This window comes from Apteryx mantelli, chromosome 21, assembly GCF_036417845.1.
Source record: "Apteryx mantelli isolate bAptMan1 chromosome 21, bAptMan1.hap1, whole genome shotgun sequence".
Taxonomy (NCBI): domain Eukaryota; kingdom Metazoa; phylum Chordata; class Aves; order Apterygiformes; family Apterygidae; genus Apteryx; species Apteryx mantelli.
In genome coordinates, this window is record NC_089998.1 from 1,131,676 (window position 1) to 1,154,025 (window position 22,350).

At 42.0% G+C, this 22,350-nt stretch overlaps 2 protein-coding genes across 6 annotated transcripts in view; one reads left to right on the forward strand and one right to left on the reverse strand.

Moving 5' to 3' along the window:
* Positions 1–16,422, reverse strand: part of GAPVD1 (GTPase activating protein and VPS9 domains 1) — a 36,322-nt gene extending 19,900 nt beyond the window's left edge. For 2 of the 5 annotated variants that reach the window (XM_067308992.1, XM_067308991.1), the window contains exons 1-6: positions 13,066–13,180; positions 6,078–6,293; positions 4,833–5,676; positions 3,395–3,481; positions 2,193–2,327; positions 1,881–2,070 (exon numbers count right to left, since the gene is read on the reverse strand). In XM_067308992.1, coding sequence (XP_067165093.1) covers positions 1,881–2,070; positions 2,193–2,327; positions 3,395–3,481; positions 4,833–5,676; positions 6,078–6,293; positions 13,066–13,100 — 1,507 coding nt within the window. In that variant the 5' untranslated portion in view covers positions 13,101–13,180. Of the gene's footprint in view, positions 1–1,880; positions 2,071–2,192; positions 2,328–3,394; positions 3,482–4,832; positions 5,677–6,077; positions 6,294–13,065; positions 13,184–13,447; positions 13,509–16,382 lie in introns of those variants that run through there. The other 3 variants (XM_067308994.1, XM_067308993.1, XM_067308995.1) reach the window with 3 other exon arrangements.
* Positions 16,423–17,787: 1,365 nt separating this feature from the next.
* On the forward strand, positions 17,788–22,102 carry HSPA5 (heat shock protein family A (Hsp70) member 5). The gene is made up of 9 exons (XM_067309162.1): positions 17,788–17,804; positions 17,934–18,079; positions 18,314–18,545; positions 18,886–19,023; positions 19,271–19,383; positions 19,463–19,853; positions 20,155–20,392; positions 20,613–20,780; positions 21,217–22,102. Exons 2-9 carry the CDS (start codon positions 17,964–17,966, stop codon positions 21,774–21,776), a joined length of 1,956 nt encoding a protein of 651 aa, XP_067165263.1. The 5' UTR covers positions 17,788–17,804; positions 17,934–17,963; the 3' UTR covers positions 21,777–22,102.
* Positions 22,103–22,350: the final 248 nt, after the last annotated feature.

The window sequence follows — 22,350 nt, forward strand, 5'->3', positions numbered from 1 at the left end:
TATTTTCTTTTGAAAGACTGTTCTGCCTATATAGCTTGAAAGAATCTGATACATATGCTTTAAACATTTTTAAGAACATTCATCTCTTCCCTCTTAAAACAGCAGTCATACAGCCCCACACAACCTAGAGAAACCTTCTAGTCTCATAAGAGATTGCCATTGTACTAACAAAAAGCACCAGAGAAGAAACAAAAAGATCTTGTGAAAAGCCGACTTCTGCACTTGTGAAATTAAGTGTATATGAGTTACAGAAAGACCCTTGCTAAATTAGTTCAGAAAACTATATGCCTGTTATCAACAAAAAAGGTCAAGGCTGCTGTGGCTTAAGATTTTCTAATTTGTTTAGAAGGTTTTTTCCTCCTAAAAAGGAAGAAAATTTATTCTAATGAGTGTCTCAAATCTAGATCCATATAATTTAACACCGAGTGGTTTTATTCTAATGAGTGTCTCAAATCTAGATCCATATAATTTAACACAGAGTGGTTTACTGTGATTATTTTGTGGCTCTTTATTGCACTTTTTTAGTAGCTGCATTTTCCTATGTTTGGCACCTTGGAAGGAAAAAAAAAAAGAAACGAAAAAACACCATAAGAAATCAAGATTCCTAAGAATGGCAGCATGATACCAGTTATTTCCTATTTGATCCAGGGAATACATGGCAAGCGTGTGGAAGTCACAGGCAAACTTTGCTTTTAAAATTCTCACACTAAGGGACACAAGGTGTTTTTAAAAACTACATATACACAGGAAGAGTTTCATATTGAAATGAACGAAGGAATCTGAAAAAGCAACTGACTGCCAAAGTAAACCAAATGCATGCTTAAGTATCATAGTCATGTGATATAAATAAAAGTTTTATACAAAGAATGGAAAGAGGGCATTACCCACCAAAAGGGGTTACTAGAGTTATATGAGCTGAAAGATTGGTAGCAGAAGTATCCCAGGCAGTAATGGCTGCCAATTGCTGTCCTGGATTTCGAAAGCATTAAAATGAAACAAAAGAAATCAAAACTTTGAGCAACAGAACAATTTTATACCATAAAATAAATGCTGTTGTGCCATTTCTTTATAGGCATAAGACCAGAACATTCAAAAGTGGAACACAGAGTTAGAACAATATGGGATAGGGTTTTTGTTTGGTTGGGTTTTGTCATTCATCAAGTTATACATATTTTGGTCATGTGACACTAATACCAAATCCCTCAAGTGAACAAGAATATCCTATGTGGTCATATTCCCATAAACACACATTGTAGAAGAGTACCACATTTCTATTTTAAGAGGAAATATCAAAATGGAAGAGTTCAAGATCCAGAAATCCTATTCAAAAAGAAGAAAAAAAACAATAAATACAATATTGTACTACCATATACTAACTACTGGAATTAGACCAGGAAAGAATGAAAAAAGAAGAGAGCTTTTCTTCTCAACACGTGGTCTAAGAGTTTGTTTGGGGTTTTGGGGTTTTTTTTCGTTGTTTTGTTTTTTGTTTTTTTAAACTTATTCTATCCCACTAACTAAATGTCATAGCTTCCATCTTGCCACTTTCCCAAGCAATCTTTCCCCCTAAATCTGCTTCCCATCTTCAAATTTTTCCTTTATTATCACTGCACTAGCTTTACTACCAATCACTCCAATATTTTTCTCCAGTTCAGTCCAGAGTAGGCAGCTCATCACACTTGCATCAAAAAGAAAGAAAGATACCTGATTGCCTATGTAAAAGAAAACTCCTCAGCATCTACAAATAAAAAGTGGGAATTGAAGATGTAGCCAAAGAGTAACCTAAGAGATGACTGAAAAAACAGCACAGAAAATGTAAAGCATTATTAGAAATCTTATAAGTTGTCTGCTTGCTGAAAGAATTTCACAGTTCTCCTTACCTATAGGTAATCGATTTTTTTTGTTGGCTGGAGTGCTTGCAGGAGAGAGCTGTGGGGTATTATAAGGAGTCATTTCAAGGCTGCTGCTTTTCCCTGGTTTGTTCTGGGGCAAGTTTGCCAACAGGTTTTCCAGAGCCATCCGATCTTCCTTAAGTTGGTCACTTGACATTACATTCCGCATAAAGCCAACCTAAAAATTTAGAGTTAGTGTTGGTAAGAATTGCAGCCTAAATTATCAGACCCATTTATCCTATCTGCAAACACATGGGGAAAAACATATATATTATTTCTCTTGACGAACTAAAATATTACCAGAATGGTTAGCTGGCTGTATGTCATGTAAACCACTGTTCTACTCAACCCCTCCAGAAGGTTAACTGAAGACATTGGAGGAGTTTCAACTGCACGTCCATCAATAACTACATCCAGGAAAGCAGCAACACAGCTCTGCAAAGGGAAGAAATAGTTCTGCAATGAGTGACCATTTACTAGAGATTGAAAAGAATACAAGTTATGACAAGAGCTAAATAGCTTACATAATGATGTAAGTTTTGCTTACTACTTTTAAGGTCTCAGGATAATACCATGTGTCATTAAAATCACTGAAGACTGAGTAAGGAAAGCATGCAGTTAGTTTTAGCATTTCTTTCACTGCTTTTCTGCATTCAAAACCTGTCATCAACTTAAACATTCTTCATAAGATTTAAAAAAAACCAGCAACAACAACAAAAAAGCTTCATTTCACAACAGCAGTTTCAGATGTTAAACTAAACTGCTTTATGGTAATTAAACTGCCCCTCCCTGAATCTGCTGAGCACAGTCTAAAAGCAAAACAAGAAAGCAACAAGCTGTATCACTTTCAGACTTGCACCTGACTTAACATTACTTGTATAATGAATGTATAACTTGCAGAATTACAATTAGCAAAAAAAAGGAATTTACACAAGCAAGCTAACAGTTTTTTTAATAAATGTCAGTACATCAAGAATTAGTTTCACTGTTCTGATGAAGTTAATTTCAGTATTACTAACATAGGAAAGGAAATGAAATGCTGAACAAAAAGCAAAACTGTACAGAAAAGGAACAAGTTCCTTGTGCTTGCAAGTTATTTTTTTAAACTATACTTCATAAAAAAAGTTGTCTTTTTTTTTTTCATGTTCAGTAGAAAAACAGACAGTAATTCAGCATTTCAGTTTAAAAGGTAACATGCTTTGATTTCTTTTTAGCTTTTTCTCTTAAGAAAAGCATTATGTCAGAGTAGAAATAAGAATCCATGACTCTTAATTCTAGTACTCAGTATTTTGTTCCCAGCTCTGTGCAGGATTTCACCTGCTTTTCAGTACATGTAACTCATAAATAAGTTAACTACTTGTGAAGTCCTTTGATATGACTTAGAAGAAAAAAAGAGCGAGCGAGAGGGAGGGAGAGAGCATGCGCACAAGCATAGGACAGCAGAGGGATGGAGGGATGAAGTATGCATATAAGGCTTATTCTTTTCTAGTCTTGATTCTTACTTTGTCAAATTTAGCAAGGTTGCTCTTCATACGTGGATCTCCCTCTTCAGAGCCTGTCATTGCCAATTGCTGCAGAAGTCTCCCAACCTGAAATCAGAAAGAACTGTTAGGAATACAAATTTCAAAGATTCTATTATAGAAATTAGTTAGGACAACTCTTCCATTCTAATTTTTTTTTTCCTCTCTTCATTTAATACTCCTAGAATTACTCCTGGTTGGACACAGTCTTGCCTTTGCTTTTAGGACAGAAATAAATTAAAGAAGTTTAAAAACAGCAACAAAAAACAAAACCAACCACACGCACAAAAGGCTGTTATTGCATTTAACTAGAAAATCTGCATATAGAATATGCTAGGAGTATCCACACTTCCTACCTTCCCGGAAACAAAGCATGTTTGCTTTTAGAACATGGCAGAACTGAGAGTTAAATCTAGACCATGTTAAATCTAGATATTTTTAAAGATTGTATATATTTTATTAAGTATATGCTGGGGGAGGTGAGGGAGAAGAGGGCTAATCCTTGTTTCAGAGCATATATTCCTTATTAATCTCCAACTGCAAAACTTTCAATTTTAAAGAGTCATCAACTGCAAGTCTTGTTATAATACACAAGCAGTGATACAAGACAGGAGTGCTAATGTATTTTAGAAAAGCACTGAAAGACCTCAATCAGGATGAAAGCTTCATTTGGATAATCATTATTCAGAAGAAAAAAAAAATGTTTAAAGACTGTTACTGTCCTGAAAACTCACTGGGAATACTACATAATACTATATACTATAATATACTGTGGGAATCACTTAATTGTCTCATTTATATACAACACTAAAAAGTAGGTTTTGTTACTTTTGTAAGGAATATCCTTATTCAAATGAGTATTGTTTAATACCCTCAGGCTACACCTCTGTACACTATCATTAAATTCTCCAAGTATTTGCTCAGAGACAAAATTTTGTCATCAGGGCTGGGGAATACTCTAAGGTCTAACAACACAGTACCTAGCTACCCAGCAGAAACGCTGGTCATTATATCAATATTTAATTTTTGTTTTAAGCATCTGGCATAATGTTTAATATTAGCAAAATCAGCAAAATATTAGTTTACACACATTCTAGAATTTGTCTTACAGTCACATTTATACTTAAGCTTCTATTCTTTACAGCAGCTTTTATAAAGTACATTTGCAACTCTTATAAGACATAAAGGAATACATGCTCTCAAATTTTTAAAAGTCAGTATTTTATAGCAAACGGGCAGATAAAATTTAGAGTGCGCCTTTCAGCAACTATGACATATATTGTTAGCATTCATTTTATAGGTAGCAGGAATACTTTTTACTTTTACTGTAATAACATCAGTTCTAGTGAACAAAAACACCTAGAGGATTTTTAATATAAAAAAACCTGTTTTCTTTAGACTAGCTTAAGATGACTCATACCTGCATCAGATTAAATCTTGCCACCTCGTTTATAGGAGCATCAGAAATTATCCCGTACTGTTCAGGGTTAACAATTGCAGGACAGATGAAACATGCTAGAAGAAGATCTGTGCACATTGCTCTGACCTCCCCAACCTCCAGTCTGTCTACACATGACAGCGTTTTGTACATCTGTGACACGATCCATCTCAAGCTGTGTGGAAAACAGTACGTATTTTGCTTGAGATAGCCAATGAATTTGTTCACCAAGGTCACCAGCTTGGCCTCATTGGAGTCGACCATCTCTTGGACTCTTTGCTTGAACTTTTCTGTGCCTTTCTCTCCAAATAACTTCTCCTGTTGTATTGGAGAGAATCTCTCAATTAATTTGTTTGGATCAGTTTCCAGGTGGTCTTCATCTTCAACCAGAAGCTGCATGATCGGCTCATGTAAAGTTGCAGTAAGAAAGAGTTTTGCAGAAAAGAGTCCTTCAGAGAAAAGTTTGAATAAGATGCTGAATGCACAGGTGCCTCGTCTCAAGAGCCGCCTAGGGTTGTCACTTTCCTTGAGTTCAAATTCAATCAAGTAACGAAGTACCTGTAGGAGGTAGCTCTCATCCTCCTGCATGATGCAATTGCCATAGATGGAGGTAAAGACTGTGTGAATGACACTCTGAGTGTTGTCCTGGTTCAGTTTCTCTCCAGCAACCAGACAGGATGCAATAAGCCTAGGGTTCTCTCTCAATCTGTTTAGGAATTCTCCATAAGCAGTTTCCTGAAATCCCAACTGCTTATATCCATCCACAAACTGTGTATCTTCCAAGATTTTAGCATGCTGACAGCATTCAGCCGGAGAAGCTTCAGCACTTGAAAGAAAACCATTGAAACAGTTTAAGTAACTTTTAAGCCAAACGAACTTGTTAAAAAATGCCACATGGTGAATTAACAAGAGTGCTACCAAGGAAAAAGCCTTTCCATATTATTTAATACAACTGATTTGCAAATTCAAGAATAAGTAATGTTTGTTCCCATAAACTTCAAACAGCATATATTGAAAAAGATAGTAGTTTAAACAGCCAACAAAAAAGTTTCAGGTGAGTCAGATTTCCTAGTTCAGATTTGTTTCAAAACTTTACTTTTTTATGATTAGTATAGCACAGCACTCCAGATACTAAGTGTAAAGTCTGATGAATTTGCTGCAACTCACAGAAGTTTAAGAATCTGTTTCCCTCAGCCCCTCTCTACACACCCACCCACACACAGTCACCTTGTTATGATAAGTCTGTCCAAGTTAATCCTTTGCTGCTTGGAAATCCATGCTGTGCGGTACAGCTTTTCAGCTGTCTTCAGTACATCTGCATTGAGCCTTTGAATAAGTTGCTTTTCTGAGTTTACATAGAGTCGTTCCTGCTTGAGGTGATGAGCCAGCGTGTGAATATCCAGCTTCACCATCTTTGACAGTGAGCAGACTACACAGTACTCACTGAAAGAAAAAAATAAAAAGGTGAACCCCATTAGTTACCAAAATAAGTACTAAAAGCCCCAAAGCAATAAGCAGGTTATAAACATACAGTGAACAGCAAATACTTCTATGCCCCTTCCCTATTAGCATATTAATATGCTCTCTCAAATCACAGGCCCACCTCCTAATGACCAAGTCATTCTCTCCTAATGTAAAGTTTCATAACTGCCAATTTCATTAACCACTTGTCATATCAGCACATAAGGGACACTTGCATATTACTGAATATCTTCAACTCAAACTCCTCAGGTGAAAGAGGGATGTAGCACAATGCTACAAAACTCTTGCACCACAGTTCCAATACACAAGATGAGCAACTGGCTGTTGCTTGGAGAGAGGTGGCCATTAGTACAGTTTAGGTGACACTCAAACTCAGGAAGACGAAGAGGAGTCCCACTCCGATACACTGTCTGGTGTACAGGGAAAAAGATTTTTGTAGTTACTATTTTGTTCTAAAGTATGTCCCCATAACACAGCACCATCCGAGTATTTGGATGTGGTAATCTCTAGTCCATTAAAACAAAAGAAATGTCCTCTCTCATCTGTACATAAGAGGTACCAAACTCCCAAAACACTAACTGATCATCTTTGCTAAAAAAAGAGCCAAAAGCATCAATACCCAGACAAGCCCAAAGCTTAAAACAAGTCTGAAGCCTCTGCTCAACCGTAGAATTAATTCAGCAGAAAAACATTCTCAAATATTTCAGCTCAGAAGAATCTTTGAGGTCCACGATCCAAAAATGCATTTTTAAAAACAGAAAAACTGAAACAACCTGAGGTTTTCCTATCACATCAGGGACAAAAAAACTACACAAACCACCATTATGTCTCAATGTAGCATCAACTAACTCCATAATTAGAAAGCATCTTAGTTACCAATTAACTGCTACATAAACAGAGTACCATACCATTCAAAACAAGTTCAAGGAGCTAGTTTGTCTAAAAATTAACTCTACTGAAGATAAAACCATCAGTTGCATTAATGCTAACAAGAGAAGGGGTACAACCATATAGACCAGATTATGTTTCCATGGAATTAGTCATTAGTTGCTTCATGGCTTCTTCACCACCAGAATTAACAGCCATACTAGATAATTCAGGAGAAAAAGGTTTGCCATTTAGATATAATTATATATGTCAAAGCTGTCAAGTGATCTGGTGACAAACTCTTCAAAGCCATGCTACAGTTAAATGAAAAAAACTTACTTCCCACAACCTGTAGTCACTCCAGAGGAGCTTTGCTTCACAAGACCATTTATTCCATGCGTGAGAAACTAAGAATAATTTACCATGTACTGGCCTAATGCTCTTTTTTTTAAATTGTTTTAAAGATCTGTGGTTCACTGCTCAGCATAGCAGGAGATGATCCTCTCTGAAGAATACAGATTAGCTCCCTAATTAGGCACAGGCTTTACATTTGTTGGGTTTTTTCCCCCAGTACATGGAGAAAGCCTGATAACCAGGTGCACTGACAACCATCACTGCTCCTGGAGTATGTAAATGAATTCTTTCATCTATAGATTTAACCTAACAACCAAAACCTCATCAAAGAGGGAAACAGATGCTGTTACAAGTCTTTATTCATGAAAAGTTTTAATCTAACATCTGATGGTTTAAGACCATTCCTATGAAATACGACAACCATGGATATAAAGCTCTCCAAAAAACAAAACAGCACAAAAAATAATCAAAGGGTTGCTCAAAAAAAGAAAAAAGAAAAAACAAATGCTCATGTAGTTATCCTATCTGAAGTTGAGATTAGCAAAGAACTTCAAGGATACAGTAATTTGTTTTTTTAACTATGGCAGTCTCAGATAAATAAATAGAAAAAGAAACACTGATGTTGCTGCCAAAGTTCTTTCAGAAAGAAACGATGACTACTTGCAACAGATTTCTTCTTAGTCACAGAATTTTAGAAAACACGACTAGCAAAAAAACCTGCTAGTATCAAGCCTATTACTGTATTTGCAAGGTAGTATAAGCTAATTATTAGACTTAGCTATTGATATCAGCAGGATACATTCATACAAATATATGTATTAGTGAAATCTGTAGAACTATCTCCTGTCTATTCAGATGCTTTCCACTGTAAGGCTGTACCTAAAATTTCTTAACAAGTCTTAACAGTTTTAGTTGACATTTCCTATTTTAAGGTGTCTGCCTGAAAGCTTCATTTTTCTGGATAAGAAGTTAGTCCAGGTGGTTTTCCCGTTCGTGAGCAAATATTGGGAAGGAATGAGGGAACCGCATGGGGTACCCCTTATGAACAGCCTGGTGACAGCTTGCGTTCCTAAATTTTGAAAATTGACAAGATAAATGTATTTATAATGAGTGATGCAGGTCTAGAGACTCGCCTTTAACAGCAGACATGCCAATTAACCCGCTTCTTAGGTGTCTCATATACTTACAAGTAAAGTTGCTTCTCTTGTGGAGAGTTTCACTCAGTGTCATTTTTTAATAGTGAAGATGTTTTCAGCATCAAGGATGGGCTTAGAAGTCAGTTAATGCTCAGAAAGCAAATAATACTCCCACACAATCTAGCGTCCTCATACACATGCATAAAATCCATCTAACAAGCAAAGAAAGCTACAAAACAGTAGACTAGATCAAACAACTACAGAAGAGTACTATATCATTTACGATGCCACCTGAAGAAGGGACGATATGTTTTTTGCACATACTCATGAAGTTACCCAATATAAAAACAATTTGGACATCTCCTGATGATACTGTATTACAACCATTAAACAAACAAACAAAAAAATCCAGAAAAACCTAAGCACAGAGTAACTGAGAAGTTTCACACTGTTATGCTTTAAAAAAAAGAAAAGTTATCATTAACTGTGAACTTCAATTCTGAAACAAAATAAGGCTCAGAAGACTACTACCACCTGCATCTGTGCTGCTAAATATACTGGTTCCATGACTACTTGATAATATCCTACAAATATACCACTATGAATGCATCTATCTTATCTGCCTCTACTGCAGAACACCAAATATAACAAGGGTTACAGGAGACTTGATTTGGAACTGAAATGTGGGAGGTTAACAAGTACCACTGTATTGCTGAGAACTGAAGTCCACTGGGCAGGAAACTAACTGCATGACAGCAGTTTTTATCCTATGTACAAGAAAAAAGGAACAGTAGCTTCCATGTTTTATAATCCTCCAAAAAAACAAAACTAATTTGACTGCTAGTGATTGCTACTGAAATCCCCCCTCTACAGAAGAGGGGTTCCTCATTATCTCTCATTCACCAGCCTTAAAAAAAATAAAATAAAAATATTATGAATTCACAGGAATACACCGAGTAACAGTGCAAACTGAACTTTATCTCCACCTTCCGTTTCTAGGAGACATTTGAGAGCATTAGAGCAGCACTGTAAAGAAGGTAGCTTAATACATATAGTACTTCAGCAGGCTTCAGACTGGCTCAAAAAAAAAAAAAAAAAAAGTGGCATAGTCAAACTAGTTGAGCAAGATGCACATGCTGTTACTGCTGTTCAGATACTGATATTATTAACACCGCCTATCTTGAAAGGCCAAGCTACTGTATCATTAATACATCTGTATGTCACACGAACCCCTTCCAAAAAGCTCTTCCCTTCACGATCTTTAATATTTAAGTATTAAGAGACAACAGTCACACTCTCTATCTTTCCCACACCACACAGAAGTTCACTCCACACCAGCACTTCGGACAGGATCTTTAAGAAACAGTTAGCCACAGTTACATATTTGGTAAGGGCAGTATTAGAACAAACAGAACAGCAACGGCTTTAGCTGGTACTAATTCCAAAAAGCTGTTTGGCAGACTAGCTTATCAGCTTCTCCTGAATAAAAAGGTGCCCATAATTATCCAGTTACCTGGCTTCTGACTACCAAGCATTGAACTGGAAATATTAGATACCTGTAAGTAATTGCATAAAAGAGACAATTTAGGAAATTTAGATATCCAACATTTTGATGTGGCTGAAGAAACAACACATTTTAAATAATTCCTTTTATCTACAAATTATTTATCAATCCTAGTAATTTCATTTTGATACAAAAACATTTGATTTTCTGTAAATTATTTCAAGACTGCTTAGTAGCTATCAAAAGCTGTGACAAGGCATGGAAAACTTTCCACAACAACTAAAATTATTTCACTTCACGATGCTCCAGCACATCAGCAACAAAGACTGTTAGGGTTGTGTGACCTGACAGCACCTAAGATGTTTTTTCCTACTGTCAACATGACATAAGCTTGTTTAGAACCCCAGGCAATCAATGACTTTAAGCAATTTATGTCTAATGTTTATCAAAGTCCTGGAAAACACTACATTTAATCTTCAGACACTGAATTCAAGATTACAAAGCAAGTGGTTTTGTACCATGGCATACAGAAACAAGTGACATCTCTATTAAATATTTCTGCAATTCACTTGACAGAAAAAGAGATTAAGAAAAGCAGTAAATATTTTAGTACACCAGATTCTTCGTCCTCCTTCAATATTTTCTGCTCAGGGTTATTTGCTCCTCCCGAGTCAAGCTACACAAGATTCAACTTCCAAAGCAAGTTTGGGCAGATCCGATGTGGGCAGGGCAAGGCAAGGCAAAACTGAAATCACTTCATCTTATTTAAAAAAAGAATTCCTAAGCAAGCTTCAATAGCTTCCATGCTAATTCACCCCAGATGAAAGCATCTCTTTCTTCATTAATATTTATAGTAACAACTAACAAGCCTTATTTGTTTATATAAGCTACAGCATATCTCCTAAAGTTGAGCTCAAGAAATTCATTTTTCAGTACGATAGTTCACCATGAATGGGGTTTTACTTGCTGAACTCTCCAGTTACAACATCCACCATCTCAAAACATGCATACAATATGCAAAATGCATTTCAATTAGTTACAGTTCAACTACCTAATCAATATTAATATGAAACTCATACCTCAAATTTTTTTCTGCCCAGTGGCTGCTCTGCAACCAACAGTGAAAACACTATCCAGTAAGATTTAACATATATGGGCACAGATTAGCACAACTATGACTTGGGCAAACAAGGTAGCTAACACTATTAGTATAATATAGAGGGGTTTAATCAACTGCCTACATTAGCGTGATAAACCAATAACAGTTGTCTTACGTTCTTCTGCATGGATTTCCTACACAAACAAAAACCCATCCTCCTACTTCACAACCCTCCACCATGAAACAGTGCAGGGAGAAGAGGTGAAAGTCGCTTTATTACAGGAACTACTTCATAAAAGAGAGACTATAAATATTCCCAGCACAGAGTTTAGAAATCCAAATAGCATTAGGCTTTCTTTGGAAGTCTTTTTCTTCAGCGGGGGGGAAGAAAGGGGTGGATGAGGGAATCACTAGTATTTTCATCCAAAGTGAACATCCTTTAAATCACAGAAAGATTAGTTGAAAATCATATACTTCTCACCATGTGGCAGATCCCCAACATCTACATCAATAATGATATTTAGTGATATCAAGATTTTTGTGGGAGGAACACCTTATTTCTCATGCCTTTTACAGGGCTTACCAGTAATGCACAGGATCAGTTGGCCACTAAATATCTCTTATGGTATCCCTATGTTGCATAAAATTAACAGAAGCATATGACTATGTTAAAATCTACTCCAGTTGCTTGTGATGTTAAAAAGAAGGGATCCCTTTAACTGAAATTTTACTAGTATGACTCATGTAACAGAGGTGCAGAAATTGAAATCTCTCATACTGATAAACACAACCTGTTCTCTTATTCTTATCACTGGAACTAGCTCTCTTCTTCATCCTGAAACATCTCAAATCTGCAGTCCACCATGAAGAACAACTGCTATATCAGGACAGCATACACCCTTCAGGACCTGACATACCACACACCAAAATCTTCATGTGGCCAAAGGCCACAAGACCTCAGAGAGTTAAGGGGAAGGAAAAAGTATGCAAAGGTGACAGCAGCTCTTACTACAAATAGGGTTGTACTGGGTATCCACTGAGACCCAAAGCACTACAGAGGTACTGGCATCATCAGTCCCAGCTAGCTTGCTTCCTTGTACAGTTTAGAATTTAGACCAAGTCTGAAACACAAGAGATTTAATGCAAATATAACCCTGTATCTGTTAAAGTGACTAGAGTGCAACTTCAGCAGTTTCACATTACAAATCATCGTCTAGATATTAACCATCTCTTTATCATTTCTTCTTTTTCTTACTTCATCTGCACAAAACTACCATAATATCTTGCAGCAAAAACTTCTTGAGTAAATTTTTAAACAAGTATTGGAATATCTTAAATACTTTGGAACCCTCCCATAGCAGCAGCAATCTAGAAGCCTGTTTCCTACAAGCCACCATCCTATTTGTTGCTGCTTTTATAGAAGCGCAGTATTTAAGATCTCACATACTGTCCTTGCCATTCCCCCTTCCATCATCTTCAGACTGTAGCTTCTACTTGTGAGACAATTGCACCTTCCACAAAAGAGCATTCTACCTAACAGTAAATATAGCATCATACACCCGGTTTGAGAACTTAATTCTAACAGCATGAGAAGCTCTGTTCCTTCAAAGAGCAGAGTATCATGACTTTGCAAGAAAAAAGACATAGTCATTTGATCAAGTTCTTCAGCATTAAGGTTCTATTAGTGTCAGAAAAAGGAAGTCATGATACTCTTCAAGTTGCAAGTTTTAACCCTTTGTCACATAAAAGCGATAAACGAGAGAAGGTACTGACATTTGTGCCGAGCCACTTAGAGCTAGGCAGCACATTGCCCGGTCCCGCAGCAGCTAAGCGCAGAGAGGGCCACAGCCACGAAGCTCTTTGATCCTTCGCGCACCGCTTACAGCCTCGAGAGCTGCCGGAGAGGAGACAGGAACATGGCAGGTAGGACGGGCTCCGGCTCGAGGCAGCTGACGCGCTCGCACAAGCAGGCACAAATAAACACTCAAGCAAATCTCAGGGCCAACTTGGTCACGGTCCCGTCGCCGCGGCGCTCGCCGCGCCCCGCCGCTCCGGGAGACGCGGCGCTTCCCCCCCCCCGGCCCGGCCCGGCCCGGCCCGCGGAGCGGCGCTTCCCCCCCCCCCCCCCCCCGGCCCGGCGGGAAGAGGCACCTACGCGTCCGCTCGGTCCTCGCAGCGCTGCCCCCGCGGCGCCGCAAGCCGCCCCGCTCCGGTCCCTGGAAAGCAGAGAGGGTTTTGTCAGGCCGCGCCGCCCCCAGCCCCAGCCGCAACCCCGCCGCCCGCCCGCCCGCGCCGGGGCCCGGCCCGGCCCTCCCCGCGCCGCGGCCCGCCGCTCCCGGCCGGCTCGGCTCGACTCAGCGCGGCGCGGCCGGCGGCCTCCTCCTCCCCCCGCTGCCGGGCCGGGCCCAAGGGGCAGGGCAGAGCAGGGCAGGGCAAGGGGGGCACGGGCACGGCCCCGGCCCCGCGGGGTGCGAGCGCGCCCCTACCCGGCCAGCGCCCCGGCTCCGCCGCCGCCGCCGCCCGCTCCCGCTGCGGCCCCGAGCCAGCTCGCGGCGCGGCGCGGCACTGCGCAGGCGGCGGGCGGCGGCGGCGCCGCGCTCCTGGGACATGTAGTCCCGGCGCCGTTGCCCAGGGGCCGCCCCCCCCGCCCGCCCGCCCCCGCGCCCAGGCTCCGGCCCCGGCCCTCCAAGGCGTACCGGCGGCGGCGGGGAGCAGCAGCACCGCCATCGAGGGGCGCCGAGGGGGCCGCGCCTGCGAGCCGGCAGGAAGGAGGAAGGGCGAGGGGAGGGGGCGGCGGCCCCGAAGCGGTTCCGTCTTTACCGTTGCCAGCTGCGGCGGCCGCTAAGCCTGGGCGTAACGCAGGTGTCGCACCCGCGGCCCTCGGGAGCGCAGCGGACCTGGCCCAGCCGCTTAGCACGGGCAGTCTGCTGAGCTGCGGCCGGCTCCAAGCTCAGAGTGGTGCAGGGGCGTCTTAAACGAGGCGAACGGTTTAGAGCTTCACAAAGGTTTTAAATCTACATTCCTAAAGTTTTAGAATTTTAATCTACAGCTTTAGGTGTAAAATGATCAAATCACACAGCTCATGGCACTCTGAGGTACTGTTCATGCGGTTCTCAGCACTGTGCCCCATGACCTCATTCCACTTCTCTATCAACATGCACACTGCCAACACGTAGATAAATTGCAACTGCTGAAGTTCCAAAACCTGCTAAAAACTAGTAACTTCTCTCATTGGAATGATTGAGTGCATATAATTTCGTTTTATACATGAAATTGAGACTTTCTGCCCCATTGCGTGCAGTCAGGAGCACAGTATTTTCAAACAAACAAGTTATATATTGCTGCTGTAGTAGTAATACTACATCTTAGTAGTATTGCTGTATTACTTTCTTGACTGCATTTTCCACCAATCCCCAATCAGTCCCTCCCCCAGCTGTGGTACTTTCTAAATAGCACCAGGATCTCCTTCTTTATTTAGCGCTTGCTAACCTGCCCATTCTGCACATTTTCTTCCCAGCTCCCATCTATTTTTGGAGGCATCTGGTTTGGAGGAGGAACTAGACGGTTGAAAGGCAGCTCATCTCTGAACTGAGGAGCAGTTCAGAGAAGACATTTTTGTGACAGGAAATGACTAGCTGATAGGAAGAGCAAGTGAAACCTTCTGTGTTTATTGTGAAGCATCTTTGATGTGGGCCTATTCAGTTGTGTGAAAAAATCACCCATTATGTAATCTGCTCCTGCTACTATAGGATTTATCTCTGTTGAAGAGGCAATTTAGGTAACCAGCACTTATCTCTGGGACATCTCTAGATATATCGTGCCTTTCATCTCCAGCTGCTTTCCTAACAGGTAAGATCCATAAGTGTCAACCATAAAAGTAGACCAAACAGCATGGAGCAAGGTTGTTAATAGATGGGTATACTAAATGTGAAAAGACTGCTCTGTATGGAGCAATCTAGGATGGATAATAGCAATTGCTTAATAATAAAAAGCAACATCTATAACTTTAGACTAAGACAATGATTAATGCATTACAGCATCAGAATGATTGTTACTTTGCCCTTCTTTTTCACCTCTCACACAAGATTCTCAAAAACGTACGAATGTTATTGACTGCTCATGTGATAGATGAGCCTTATACAACTTTACAGTTGAAAAAGAGGCACAGAGTGATTGAATACTATGCTAAGGTTACAGTGTGATTTATTTGCAGAATCAGGGTAGTGTACAAAACCACGACTCCCAATCTAACCCTTAAGTAATTTCTCCTCACAACACACACAAGTCAAATCTTGTACCCAGTTGAAATACCAGGGAAAATTCTCAATAGCAGGACATAATATATTATATAAAAATTTGTTAGCACCGAAGATTTAGAAAGTCTGTTCTCTCAAAATAAAATGATGGTCAGAGATGCTTAAGTACCATTTATAGTCTAACTCTGTGCTTCATGGCTCACTTGCAAATGGAATGCCTCATAATAGTATAGAATATGAGTAATAATCCTAAATGCCTAATGTTACCCAAACAGGAACCCTCCATGGTTCAAGGATTCCCACTCTGTGATTATGGATGTGGCATGCAGACCTAAGGATTGGTTAATAGAGATTTAAGCAAGAAAGTAACACTTCTTGAGTTACCAGGGCTACTTTCTTTTTCTGCCTGGATTATCTGTGCAGCTCTCCGCAACAACCAACTCAACACGAGACAAACATTGATATTTTGTATCTGTCACTCTCCAAAATTTTATCTATACATCTTTTTCTTAACTGGCACAGCTACTACCTTGAATTTTATTCTCTGATAAAAGACAATGTCTTATGTACTAGAACAATATTTTACAAACTCTAGCAAAATGAAATACAAGAAAAACGTTCATCGAACCCAAATACACAATGCATCAGCACACTGTTTGGTTTGGTACAATACAGCCAACTGCTACACTGTATTCCAAAGAGTAACGCAGAATAGCTACTGCATTTACGACCTTGTGCCCCCTACAGAGCTAAGAAAAATGAGCCTAAGGTCTAGAATTATGTAACTACCTCCTTATCTGCACAAGGTTTCCAAAGGAGAAATAAAATACTTACATTGTGTATGGTTCCCAGGACTCAGAGCTATACAGGAAATAATTCTCTTCCAATGACTAAGCTCAATAATTTGCTTCAGTCACCTCAGGATTCTTAAATGGAGAAAATTAAATAAATGTGAATGAAATGCAGAAGTAATTCAATAAAAAAAAATAAAATCCACAAACATATATAAAGGATACAAAAATACATTTCAAAACAGAGCTAACAGTAGCAAGATCAAAATGGCATTTACAGACTTATGTTGGGCCTCTCATCTCTCACCAAGTCTTTTCACAATGTCTCACTTCATTTTATTAAGAAATCCATGTAGCCAGGCCAGGCACGACTCATACAAGAGGTCATTTTTTATGGTGTTCCACACATACAGAAAGCTGTCTAAACACAGCAGTCTCTCACAGTTTGTAATTATATATGTACACTGCAATTACCTGAAATTATTTTAACTCAGATTTCAGATCTGGTATCGCCCAAAGCTTATTAACAGCTTTTAATTTAATTTCTCATTTTACGTCACTCTTTATTTCTCCAAAACTTTTTCATTTGGAGTTTTGCAGTTGGAATTTTTGACAGAAAATATAAGCAGGTAGGTATCGTCTGTACGCACGCTCAACAGACGCGAACGTTGACAGGCAGCACAGGCAGAGCTGGCTGTCACCCAGAGGATACAGGGAGCATCCGGGTGGAGGTTCGCGATGACTGTGCCCGCTCCGCCTGTGGAGTCCCTACCCCACCAGCGCGGCTGATGTAACGCCGTGCGGTGAGTTACACCGGGGCCAGGGGACGGCGACCCTGTGCCGCCGCATCCCGACTCCACGCGCTCCCAGTGCCAGAGGGGGGGCGCGTCGCTCCCCAACTGGAGCCGGCACGGCGGAGAGCCTGCGACCCGGGGCGGGCGCTGGAGCGGGGCCCAAGCGAGGGCCAGACCCCGGCCTCGCTGCGGCGTCAGGCCCTGCCTCGCCTCGCCTCACGGCGGCGGCCCGGCCGCGGAGGCGCTGCCGGGGCTTGCGGCGCGGCCTCCGCTGGGGCCGAGCGCCCGTAATGGCTGGCTCCCTGCCCCCGGCGGTAACCATAGAAACTTCCAGAACGGCCCAACCGCCCCTTGCCCTGGCCGCCGTAACGACGGCCGCCCCCAGCCAATGAGCCCCTTCCGCCTGGCTCACGCTTCTCTGTTGATAGGTCCGCGACACTGGCGGGACGAACCAATCAGACGACGGGAGGGGGGCGCCCCAGCCTTGTCATTGCGACCGCCCGATTCTCGCCAATCAGAGGAGGCCAGCTTAGTAGCAGCCAGCCAATAGAGACGTTCCACCGAGGGCGCTGCAGCCAATGGCGAGCCTCCACGAAGGAATAACGGAAGGTATATAAGGCCGGGCGGCGCGGCCTGATCGTTCAGCAGCAGTTAAGGGTTCGACGGCTGCGGTAAGCGGCGGCGGCGGGGACGGGCAGGATGCGGGGGGGGGGGGGGGGTTGCTGGGCGCCGGCCCGCGCACGTGGCGCGGCGCCTCCATTTTGTGCCGGCGGCGCCGCCTGACCGCGGCTTCTCCCCAGGGCGGCGGCGGTGACGGGCGAGCGGGCGACATGAGGCACCTCCTGCTGGCGCTGCTGCTGCTGGGCGGCGCGCGCGCGGACGACGAGGAGAAGAAGGAGGATGTGGGCACGGTGGTGGGCATCGACCTGGGCACTACCTACTCCTGGTGCGTGGGGACGGGGCGGCGGGGCCCGGGGGGGGGGGGACGGGGCGGCGGGAAGCGGCCTTTGGTTGGGGGGGGGGAGGGAAGAGGCCGGGGGGAGGGGCGGAGCGGAACGGCCTGAGGTGCCGCGGCGGGAGACTAGGCCCCGCGGGGGGGGGGGGGGGGAAGGGGGTAGAGTCCCCGGAAGCGGGGGGAGCAGGTCCCGGCGCCGCCTGACGGCCTCCCCTGTCGCCGCAGCGTGGGCGTTTTCAAGAACGGCCGGGTGGAAATCATCGCCAACGACCAGGGCAATCGCATCACGCCGTCCTACGTGGCGTTCACGCCCGAGGGGGAGCGCTTGATCGGCGATGCGGCCAAGAACCAGCTCACCTCCAACCCCGAGAACACCGTGTTCGACGCCAAACGGCTCATCGGCCGCACGTGGAACGACCCCTCGGTGCAGCAGGACATCAAGTACCTGCCGTTCAAGGTGTGCCCCGAGCCGTGGGGGGATGGAGGGGGGGCTGGCCTTTGATCGGAAGAGGAGTTGTAAATGCTGCTTTATGTATCACTTGCCCGGGGAAGCAATTGAATTGTAGAACTCTTTCGAGTTACCCTGCAGTTTTGTAGTCTTCCTGAGAGGTGCTATGGTACAGCGAGGTGGCTGAGGGGTGTAGAATTCCTATTCTTAGGGTTACAGAAAGCTAATGTTCAAATTAATGTTGGTCACAGAGGATCTGCTAACCCTTCATAAGGACAAAAACAAATAGTCTGATATTAGGAATAATTTCATGAATTGTTGGAATGTGACTACACTTTGTGTTTCTCAGGTTATTGAAAAGAAAGCCAAGCCTCATATTCAAGTTGATGTTGGTGGTGGACAGACAAAAACATTTGCTCCTGAAGAAATTTCTGCTATGGTTTTGACAAAGATGAAAGAGACTGCAGAGGCTTACCTAGGGAAGAAAGTAAGTAAATGAGTGCTACTTGCAAGAATTTAAAGCAGTAGCTTTACAAAACTAAAGATAACTGAGCTAAATCTGTGGTCTAACTCTACACTTGTAAACTCCTGTTCTCATTCTCTCTTGTGCAACCCAATTGCACGGGCTTTGGGGGGTTTTACTAATATTTGGAGAACAATGAACTTGTATCAATGTTACAAAGGTCACTTTGAAGTTACATTTTTTTTTTCCTTCATTTTTATTCCTTATTCAGGTTACCCATGCTGTTGTTACAGTGCCAGCCTACTTCAATGATGCTCAGCGTCAGGCTACAAAAGATGCTGGTACTATTGCTGGATTGAATGTGATGAGAATTATTAATGAGCCGTAAGTAGCCTTAACTATTTGGGGAAGGGGGGGGAGTAGTAAGAAGCAAAGTTTCCTAACTTGGTTATTCTCCATGCAGAACAGCTGCTGCCATTGCTTATGGATTGGACAAGAGAGAGGGTGAGAAGAATATCCTTGTATTTGACTTAGGTGGTGGAACTTTTGATGTCTCCCTCCTCACAATTGACAATGGAGTCTTTGAAGTTGTGGCTACTAATGGAGATACTCACCTGGGTGGAGAAGACTTTGACCAGCGTGTTATGGAGCACTTCATCAAACTCTACAAAAAGAAAACTGGAAAAGATGTCAGGAAGGATAACAGAGCTGTGCAGAAGTTAAGACGGGAAGTGGAGAAGGCGAAGCGAGCTTTGTCATCTCAGCACCAGGCCAGAATTGAAATCGAATCCTTTTTTGAAGGAGAGGATTTCTCCGAGACACTGACTAGGGCCAAGTTTGAGGAACTCAACATGGTAAGTATACAAAGATAGTTGCCCTAGCTTAGTTCTAAATTGGTAGCTTGTCACTACTTGGGAATGTGTAGCATTTCATATTGCAATTTTGTTATTTTTTTGAGCAGAGTATAAATCTGCTACTTGCACTGAGAAGCAAGAAGCTACCCCTTCCCAGGGTAACTAGGAAGGGGAGGGTGGGTTTACCATAAGCCAGTTGAGATGCTCTTGTTCTTTAGTGGTGTTTTTTGTACCTTAAGGCTGTGTAATTAGAGGCTAAATGTAGGTAATAGTCTTACTGTCTCCCTTTGTGTCCTCCTAGGATTTGTTCCGTTCTACTATGAAGCCTGTTCAGAAAGTTCTTGAAGATTCTGACCTAAAGAAATCTGATATTGATGAGATAGTTCTTGTTGGTGGCTCTACTCGCATCCCAAAAATACAGCAACTTGTTAAAGAATTCTTCAATGGCAAGGAGCCTTCTCGTGGCATTAATCCAGATGAAGCTGTAGCTTATGGTGCAGCTGTTCAGGCTGGTGTTCTGTCTGGGGACCAAGATACAGGTAAGTAACAGTTTCACTGTGACTTCAAGAGACTATTGGCTCTGAACAGTCATAATGGCTATTGACACAAATGCAGTAAGAAGAGAACTGAGTTAGGTTTCCTTTTCCAGCCCTTAGAATCCTAAGGCTGCTTAAGGGCTTAGTTTATAGTGATAGGATGTTGTACCTCTCTAAAGAGGATCTGAGGCTGTATCACATTCTTACCCTTTATCTGTTTTAGGTGACTTGGTGTTGCTTGATGTGTGTCCTTTGACACTTGGCATTGAAACAGTTGGAGGTGTAATGACTAAATTGATCCCAAGAAATACTGTTGTTCCCACAAAGAAGTCTCAGATCTTCTCCACAGCTTCTGATAACCAGCCAACTGTGACCATCAAGGTTTATGAAGGTAAGTGCTGCCTGTGAGAGACCATGTGAACAGCTGAAAAATGCCTCAAGTCTTTCATGCTTGCTGCTGCCTTGTTACAAAGGCTGTAGTGTATATGCTAAGTTTGCTAATCTCTATCTCCTTACAGAGGAGCAACAGAGTAACGGCACTGCCTCTGGCTGTTTAACAGCTGACTGTAGCTGCTCTGATCAAGTTTCTTGAGCTGCATCAAAAGCTGCTAGTATATTTTTCAAATATGGCTGTTTTTCCTGAGGTCACAGTTTAGAACCTCTTCAAGTAAGAGGTGATGCTGTAGGTGTGTAAATATATTGGAGTCAGTTTCAAAGTTTAACTTCAACTCTAAAATACCTGTAGCTTAGAGCTAGTGCTTCAGGAAAAAGTGCAAAACACCTAGGTAAGAAGAAAAACTTGTCACAACTAATTCTGTCTCTTCTAGGTGAGCGTCCTCTTACCAAAGATAATCATCTCCTGGGAACTTTTGATCTGACGGGAATTCCTCCTGCTCCTCGTGGTGTCCCACAGATTGAAGTTACCTTTGAAATAGATGTGAATGGGATCCTCCGTGTTACAGCTGAAGACAAGGGCACTGGGAACAAAAACAAGATCACAATTACAAATGATCAGAATCGGCTGACACCAGAAGAGATTGAGAGAATGGTTAATGATGCTGAGAAGTTTGCTGAGGAAGACAAGAAGCTTAAAGAACGTATTGATGCCAGGAATGAGTTGGAAAGCTATGCCTATTCCCTGAAGAATCAGATTGGGGACAAAGAGAAGCTGGGTGGTAAGCTGTCATCTGAAGACAAAGAAACAATAGAGAAGGCTGTAGAAGAAAAGATTGAGTGGCTTGAAAGCCATCAAGATGCTGACATAGAAGACTTCAAAGCAAAAAAGAAGGAGCTGGAGGAAGTTGTTCAGCCAATTGTTAGCAAGCTCTATGGAAGTGCAGGCCCTCCCCCTGGTGAAGAAGAAGCAGGAGAGAAGGATGAATTGTAGATACTGGCATCTCTGAATGTAGTGTGTGTATATATTGGACTCAGGAACACTTGTTTAAACTATTGAACTCTAATTTGGAATGTAATTTTGAATCTTCACTCATGAGTGGAGCTGGAAATGCTAGCCCAAAGTGGCTGTTTACTGCTTTTCATTAGCAGTTGCTTGATGCTTGGGGAGGGCAGGGTAGTGGGGGTGGGAGTGTAAATGAAAAGTGGGTTTAGAAGTATTCACAGTGGAAGTATTCTATTTAACAACTGGGTCATGTGCATTTGGTGTAGAATTTTTCTACCTGAAGTGACCACAATAAATTTGTTATTTACACTGGATTTTGTTCTGGCTTGTATTTTCTATTGCATAGCAGCACCAGCTAGCTTTACCAGAATATGAATTCTAACTAAATAGTTCAGATCATCTATTGATGTAGTAGTTCTTCAAGGTGAGATTTTTTTTTTTCAGAGGATTGTTTTAATTAGCTCTGCCCTGTGGTAGGTCTGTTAACTATGATACAAGTCAGCTTTATGCCTGAAGTCCTTGAAGTCTCTTTGGCTTTGATACTTAGCCCCACAGTCTCCTG